General features: G+C 48.7%; 1 protein-coding gene across 1 annotated transcript; it reads right to left on the bottom strand.

Annotated features, from left to right (window-relative positions):
* Window positions 1-2563: 2563 nt before the first annotated feature.
* On the bottom strand, window positions 2564-5396 carry LOC118536978 (PRAME family member 12-like). Its single transcript, XM_036094269.2, is given in 4 exon segments — window positions 2564-2602; window positions 2604-3138; window positions 4113-4673; window positions 5110-5396. Coding segments are annotated over 4 exon segments (1422 nt in total).
* Between the last annotated feature and the right edge of the window lie 3050 nt (window positions 5397-8446).

Below are 8446 nucleotides of genomic sequence, written 5' to 3' on the forward strand. Positions count from 1 at the left end.
TCATGGAACACTACATCAAACACTAATGATGTATATTGTATGGTGACTAACATAACATAATAAAATTAAATTAAATTTAAAAAAAATAAAGTCTCATTTGTTTACAGGCACCAAAAGAAGTTAAATACTTTTTTGATATATCTGCATGCATTCTTTAAAAACACCAAATTTCTTTTTACAATCTTTAAAAGCAATTTATATCTTTGATATTTATATATATCACAACACAAATATCTATACTCAAATAGCATTTCATGACAGATTTCTTAAAGTAGTGAACAATATAGTCCAGCTTGTTATCACCTGGATCTACCAGCAGGTGGCATACAAGTCCCGAGGCTTGGAAAGTCTCTAGCGAGAAATCCAGTCTTTCATACGCCTTCCCTCTCCCTGTGCCGGCCGCGGAAGCTGCCTGAGTGAATCATGATTCATTGGTGACCACATATGAAAGCTGAGTCCTATGGCATGCCCTGTGTCCTGCTCTCTTCCTGCTGTCAGGAATAGAAAGGAAGATTGAGGAGTGAAGGGAAAGACTCATTTATTGAGCTCTTACTGTATGCCAAGCCCTCCACGTGCATCATCTCATTGGATCCTACAAGAATTGGGTAAGGTGGGTGGATGTGCATCATTATACAGGGAAAATTTTCAGAGGGAAACGGAGGCTCCTGCCTACAGACCTCCCACCAGCAACACCAGCCCCTGAATCCTCAGCAGGGAGCCTTCATTTGGGTGCCCTTGTTTGAGTCACTGTGATGCTTTTTTGTGTGTCACCTTGACTAAAGGAAGCCCAGGTAGCTGGTAAAACATCAATCCTGGGTATGTATGTAAGGGTGTTTCTGGAAGAGATTAGCATTTGAATCAGTAGATTGAGGTTAGAGATTCCTGGCATCGTTCAACTCCTTGGGGATCAGAATGGAACAAAAGGGGGAAAGAAGGGCAAATTCTGGGCGCCTGGGTGGCTCAGTTGGTTAAGCGACTGCCTTCGGCTCAGGTCATGATCCTGGAGTCCCGGGATCGAGTCCCGCATCGGGCTCCCTGCTCGGCAGGGAGTCTGCTTCTCCCTCTGACCCTCCTCCCTCTCATGCTCTCTGTCTCTCATTCTCTCTCTCGCAAATAAATAAATAAAATCTTAAAAAAAAAAAAAAAAAAAGAAAGAAAGAAGGGCAAATTCTCTTCTTGCCCATGAACACCCAGAGCTCCTGACTTCTAAGCCTTCAGACTCTAGGGCTTACACCGGGGGTCCCCCGGTTCTCAGGTCTTAGGCTTCAGACTAGGAGTTACACCATCCGCTCCCCTGGTTTTCAGGCCTTCAGTCTTGGACTGAGTTATATCACCGGCTTTGCTGGTTCTCCAGCTTACAGAAGACAAGAGAGTGGGACTTCAGCCATGACCACGTGAGCCAATTCTAATGTCAGTATACATTCTATTGGTTCGTCCAGAAAACCTGGCCAAGACATTGTCTTACCCCAGGCAAGGAAGACATTCATTTGCCTACAGATATTTTGTTACATATCCTAATATACTGATTTCAAAACATGTCGTTCTAGTCTTTCCTGGTGAAAGAAGAGAGGTGTTAGGAGAATAAAGTCAGTCTCTCATTGACAGGACCTAGCACAGGGATATTATTATTATTATTTTTAATGTGGTGTAGAAATGCTAAGTTTCCATGCCTGTAGGATGTTAGTACTTTTGCTAAAAGGAACTTGAATGTCCCTATTGGCTGGTTGAATTCAAGGACAACCACCCACCCGTGATAGGAGTGGGTGGGTGAGGCCCAGAGGCCCCAGTTACTCTGCAGGGTAAACAACCCCTTCCAGGATTGAGCCTGCTTTGTGCTGTGAAGCCCTTTCTCAGCACAAAAGCTGGGAACTGAGACCTTGGGGTCCACCTGGAGAACAGCGGGGAGGGTTCACGTCCAGGGTCATGGCATCTGGGTCAGAGGGTCAGAGGGTCTCCAATGGCTCATCTGCCACTTAGTATGTTCCAATTGCTGTATTAACTTAACGAACAGCCCCTGAAACAAGGAATCAAGAGATGCCCATGGAAGAGAATAAAAAACTGGAGGAAATCATAAACATGCTGTGAATTCCTGGGGCCAAATCCCACCACAGCAGTTAAGAGAGTTTTTGATCATGGACAACTCAGTATGGCTCTTCTCCATCAGTAACAGGAGCTTCCTAAAGTGTAACCTGGAAAAACCAGTTAATTGATCATGGAAGGCACCAGAGAGTTTACACTGAGGTTCTTTATTTCCTACCCTTTCTTTACAAGGGTCCACACAGGGATAACTCCCACATGTGAGTCTCAAGCTCAAAACCCCTCCGGAAATTCAGATTCACATTTCTGACTATAGGACACATGTCCCTGAAGGTCCCAGCAACTCCCTGAGTCAAGGCTTCTCTGTCTGCTATCCTGTCCTCCCGCTGGGTCACCTTCCCTCTCCCATTCACACTGAACAGATATCTGAAACCGGGGGTCTGTGTTCCTGTTTCGAGCGATGCAGCTATGTTCTAGATTTCAGTTTCTAAACGCCCAGAAGACACTTGTTGGTTAATGCACCCAACTAGGCAGACATATGACAGGGGCACATAATGGGCTCTTGAATCATAGAATATCTTGCTGCCATAGTGAGGACAGGGGCTGGTGCTAAGCCAGATGGTCCTGGGCAATCCTAAGTCCCTCAGGATCTTTGTCAGCTCAGCCCGAACCTGGGCAAATCTCCCCAGGTGGAGAGCTCCCTGAGGGTCATAACTCTCCAGAGGGGCAGGATAGAGCTCTAGGCGCAGATGGCGCAGCCGGGCGGTGGGGCGCAGCAACCTCCCCACGACGGCCCCGGAGAGGAGGTTCCCACGGACACTGAAGGTCCAGAGCTGGTGACAGTGGCTCAGGGCTGGCAGGACGGCCTCGAGGTGGGCTTCTGTGAGTCCACACAGATCTAAGTCCAGGTCCTGGAGGGTGGCTGCCACTTTCTCTAGCAGAACTTGGAGGGGCTCAGGGCTGAAATAGGTCAGGCTGATGCCATTCAGATCCAGGTCCTTCAGCTGGCTGACGTTGGGGCACCGGGAGAGGTGGGCCAAGTCCGATTCTGTGAGCTGACAGTTTGTTATGGAGAGGGTCTCCAAAGGGGTCTTCAGGCACCTGGGGAGAAACCAAGCAGTTAGGCCTGGGGAACCGGGGTGCAGGTGGCCTCAAAGGGGAGACAACTGACTTGTCCAAGGCCAACATGATTGTGACCATCACAATGAAGGTCAGTACCCAGCATCCCAGCCTCATTTTAGGCTGGGGCCTTCCACCTTCCCTTGTGTGACTGGGTCAGGCTCACAAAATCTTTAAAGCTCCCTTTCCTCATCTGTCAAGCAGAGTACAACATACTCTAACTTAACTTATGGAAATGAATGAAGGTAACGGAATGCACTAGAATAGGATCAGTCTGACACAGGGTCTCAATCAAGGGAGGGCATCGATGAATCTTAATATTGGGACAGAAGGCCATAAATGCTCTCAACTCAGGCTTCCTTCAGGCCATTGCTTGGGCCTTAGGCCCCTGTATCTCTGGCCAGGTGAGGCTAGTGGGAGACAAAGAACAAACCTGGGCAAGATCCCCCAGCCTCAACTGGGGGTGCCAGTCTGCGGGGGCTCACCTACATCCCCGCATCATCAGCACACTTTCTACCACTTTTCACGATTCTTTCTTCTCCCACTCCCTTACCTCCAGAATCGAACATTCCATGTTCATTCCCGGACCTGGAGCACAAAACCTTTTACAGACTCATGCATGTTCATGAAGCTGCTGAGCGCAGGGCTTCTCTTTGGAGATGCTCAGGTCTGCTGTGGTTTCCCCTCTTGAATGCCCTCTTCCCTTTTCCTATTTCCCTAAGTCATCTAAACTTGGACGTCTCTTCCTAAGGAAGAATTCACAAACCCACCCTCACTATATCTGAGCCCCCCTCCAGTGCGTAGCTTCCTGGCAAGGTGTCTCTTTCCATAGCCCCAGACCTTTATGTGGATGGTTGTGTGATACCACACTCAAGATAGAGCAGCAAATGAGACAGTGCACCTGACATCCCAGTCTCGCATTCACTGTGACACCCCCCGGGGTTGCCACCTCCCACCTGAGCATCTGGTCCAGGCGGCCCTCCAGGAAGGAGGGAGAATCCATAGAGAGTTTCTGTAGGTGGTGCAGCCGGAGGAACTGAGAGGTGAATCGGGCGACATGCTGCTTCTCCTCCTTGGAGGGCATCACGTGGATATGGGAGAGCACGAGTCTCTGCACGTTACTCATCTGGCCCAGGTAAGGAGCAAACATCCCTAGGGTGGACAGCTTCCAAGTGCAGTTCACTTCCACCTCCAGGATACTGTCCAGCTGCAGCATATTCAGGACCTTCTTAATATTTTGGATGGGCATTGTAAAAATCTTTAGCTTCTTACAGCACAGGTGGAGTGAACTTCTCTGTGCGGCCCACCTAAGGAGGTAGGTGAGGCATTCATCCTGAGTCCTGTCCCTGAGGCAGAGGTCTATGGACACGACCAAGGGAGCCAAGGGCTACCTCATCCTTACACCGTCCTTGGCCACTGGTCCCATCGGTGGGGACACATGGGCCCGGGCTCCAGACCACACTCTCCAGAAGTTCTGACCAGTATTCCGTAAATCCAGCACCTTCAGTTTCCGCCTCCTGTGGGGAAAACCGGAGCTTGGCCAAGATGCTTTTAAGATCAGTGTGGATGAGAACATGAGTCTCAATTTAGGCAGTAGTTGGACTTCCCACCTGTGAGAAGACATCAGCTGCTCCCTCGCCCTCTTCCCTCCCTGACTCACTTTTCTCTATCTCCTTTTCCCTTCCATCTCCCCTTGTCTCCACTTCTCGTACCTGGAAGTATCATGGGGAGGAGGCGGGGGCGTCTTCTCTCAGGCACTCCTGCATCTTAAGCAGGCCCGTACCTCGAGAAGGCATCTCCCACAGTGAGCTCAGCAATGGCCAAGGCCTCTGAGCACCTTCATTGCCATCATCAGAAGCCTCTCATCCAGCCCTTGACCATCTACTTTCTGTGACCCCAGCGGCTTCTTCCAGGACACCCAGGACCTTCCCAGGCTACGTGGATGAGCCTTACCTGGGGAGAACCTTCTGGGCAAGCAAGACGTCAAGCCCACTGAGCGCTGCTTGTAAGGTCGCCTGGTGAGGAGTCTGCATCAGGCCCCCCAGAGGGAGGCGGGCACAGGGAAAGGCACACACCATCGCTTTCAGGGTCTTGTTGTATCTCCCAGCAAAGGCCACCATGAACAGCGGCGGGAAGAGCTCTGAGGGCAGATACTCCAGAGCAGCAATGGCCAAGGCCTCATCCTTCAGCAGGCTCTTTCCCGCCAGTTCCAGGAGTCTGGGTAGGGCCTGGATGCTCATCCTGAATCTGCTCTGAAAGGAATCCTGTGGAAATGTCAAGGGAACAAGGCATCCTTCTCAAGCCAAGCCTGGGCATGCCCGTCTCCTCCCCATCCTTCAGAGGAACCAACTCAGGGCCAGAGTCACTGCTTTGAAAATGGTAGAAGAGCCTCAGCTTACTCCAGTTCTACTCTGGGCTCTGTGGCCATGCAGCCATCACTCTGCCCCTGCAGAGCATCTCACAAGCACCAGGACAGAGCATCTCACAAGCACCCAGGAGAAGGAAATGCAGCAACCAACCCATATGGTTCCACCCACCACTTGGCTTGATTCCAGTGTCACTGGGAAGTGGGTACTGAGAAGCCTGAGAGCTGACCCCCACTTTTTTGGGGGGAAATCTTTTAGACCATCACTCTAGGCCTTAAAACAACAGGAATGGGAGTGTCATGTGGCCTAACGCATCCTCAGTTCCCACTGTTAACCCGACTGGGAAACATTAAGGAGATACCTCTAAAATGGGTGCTATTCATTTTCACTTTAAAATTTCTTATTTATTTATTTTGGGGGGTGGGCAGAGGATAAGGGACAAGAAGACTCCCCAGTGAGTGGAGAGCCCCGCACAGAACTTGATCCCAGGACCCTGAGATCATGACCTAAGCTGAAGGCAGACGCTTAACCAACTGAACCACTCAGACGCCCCCTCCCTTAAATAAGAAATTGTAAAAACCATGAAACAGTATTATATAGAATTTGGGAGCAGCAATGGAAAATACTGAAGTGTACATTTTCATGCACTATATTAGCATTACCATTTTGGGAAGGAGTTCAGGGGAAGAAATAGTTCGCAGTCAGAATAAAAACTTCTCTCTTAAAAAAAATATCATTTGGGACGTTTTTAAGCTTTTAGTTAAAAAAGCAAAAACTAGTAAAATCACAAAGCCATGAAGTATATGAGCGATAATCTAAGGGCACAAAGTGTTTAAAATATCAAAAAATAAAATTCCAAACAGTGAGATGTTTTTCATAAAAAAAATTAAAAAAAAGTCTGCCTGGTTAAGGCATTAAGAATGACATGAACCAAAGCACAAGATAAAAATGTTTGGGATTTCGGCAAAACCAAAGCCTTAAATCTGTTCATCTAAGAAAGAAAAAGGAAAACTTTGTGCCATCCTGGGCTGCATGTCACCATGCAGGACTGGCTGCCCTAGTTCAGATGGGAATGTCCTTTGCTGGGACAGCAACTTACCAGCTCTGACGCAGATGGCCAGGTCCTTAGGCCTCAGACCTGGTGGAGAACCCAGGTGGGTGGCTCCAGGGATGGAGGGCTCTGCATCTCTTCTTTGGTGCCTGAGGCTTTTATACACCTTTCTTATCACTTCTCCCCTACCCCTTTCAACCACCGACTTCCAATTGGAAAACAATACTTAATGAGATTCTTCAATCTCCATCCAGTTAATCCTGATTTGGGTCTTTGCTTTTCTCTAGATTAATTGATTGACTCATATACCTATTCAGGAAGGAGAAAGGATTAGGGAGGGGAAGTCAAGGACTCATTCATTGGTTCGCTCCACAAAAATTGATTGAGTTTTACTGATAGGGTATAGTTGTAGTCCTGGGTGTGAGACAGGGAAGTTCGATCTATTTCTGACATTAGAGAGCGTCATTGTTGGGGGATCTCTGACCACATTAAAATTATCATGATGTTCCAGGGTTGAAACAGCTTCATGAAGACAGTGGTGTCATCCCCAAAGAAAACAAAAGTCTCTGAATCAAGTTGTCACCTAGGTGTTATGTCACGTAATATAGCAAATGAGGAGTCCACTCAGGGAGGTGGTGCAGTTGAGGATGTGGCCGGTCCTCCAGGCCATAAGACTCCTCTGAAGGAGATCAAATCAAAGTCACAATGAGAAGTGGGGGTGGGGGCTGGGCAAGGCAGAGTTGGGTGATCCCAATGGGACCCCATGAATAACCCAAGATGGTAAAATATGGATTATTTTCCTTAGGGAGCAAGGAGATTGAAAGACACTTCTCTGGGGAGAGTTGAGACATTAACAAGGGAGTGGGTGAACTAAAGACGATGTCATTCTTGAGGGCAAGAAGGGAGATTCTGCCTTCAGACCCTCCCAGGAGGAAAAAAGTACTTCCCCCAGAAAAATGGAATCAGGGATGCCTGGGTGGCTCAGTCGGTTAAGCGTTTGCCTTCGGTTCAGGACATGATCTCGGGGTCCTGGGATCGAGCCCCGAGTTGGGCTTCCTGCTCAGGGGGTCTGCTTCTCTCTCTCCCTCTCCTCCTCCCCACTGTTCATTCTCTCTCTCTCTCTCTCAAATAAATAAATAAGATCTTAAAAAAAAAAAAAAACCATGGAGCATGGAGACCCTTCCAATGGTATCAGCAGAAATCAAGAAATTCTTCTCAAGCTCTACTGGGCTGTTTTGGAAAATATGACTAGCCACAAGGCACAGATCCAAAGAAGATTCCAGAAAATGCTGGAAAGTGACCCCTTTGGGGTTACAGAGGAGGACCCTGACTCTTCTGGTCTTCCTGGAGGTGTCAGGCTGGTGAAAGGCTCTGGGAACCAGGCCCCACGCAGTGGCTCTCCCCTCTGGTTCTCTTGGCCCAGCCCTTGAGCTGACAAAGTTCTACTGGGATCCAATAAATGTTTTTTCTCTCCCAAGGCAGATCTCTTCTTATCCTGAAATGTCTTGCCTTCTGTGTCTTTTTAAAAGCCCAAATCTCTTTTAACCCTACTTTCCCTCTCCAGTTCCACTTTAGATCCACCAATATCTTGCCCTAAACAAGAGGCTGTTCTCTTTCTTCCTCACCAATACAGATTTGATGGCAAATCACCCTGGGTCCAGACAATTAAGCCCGGGGGACTAGCTTGTAGAAGCATGGGGTGGGGAGGATGTCTGCTGGCTCCCTCCAGGTGGGGTAAGGCCAGAAGAACCAAGAGAAGGGAGAGAAGCAAGAGCAGGGAAAGGCCAGAGGAGCTGGTGCAGAGCCCAGAATGAGACAGAAGGAGGGAAGTGTCAGCTGAGCAGGAGAACAAGTCCTCTGGCTCTCATAGGGC

This window comes from Halichoerus grypus, chromosome 5 (assembly GCF_964656455.1).
Source record: "Halichoerus grypus chromosome 5, mHalGry1.hap1.1, whole genome shotgun sequence".
NCBI classification, from domain to species: domain Eukaryota; kingdom Metazoa; phylum Chordata; class Mammalia; order Carnivora; family Phocidae; genus Halichoerus; species Halichoerus grypus.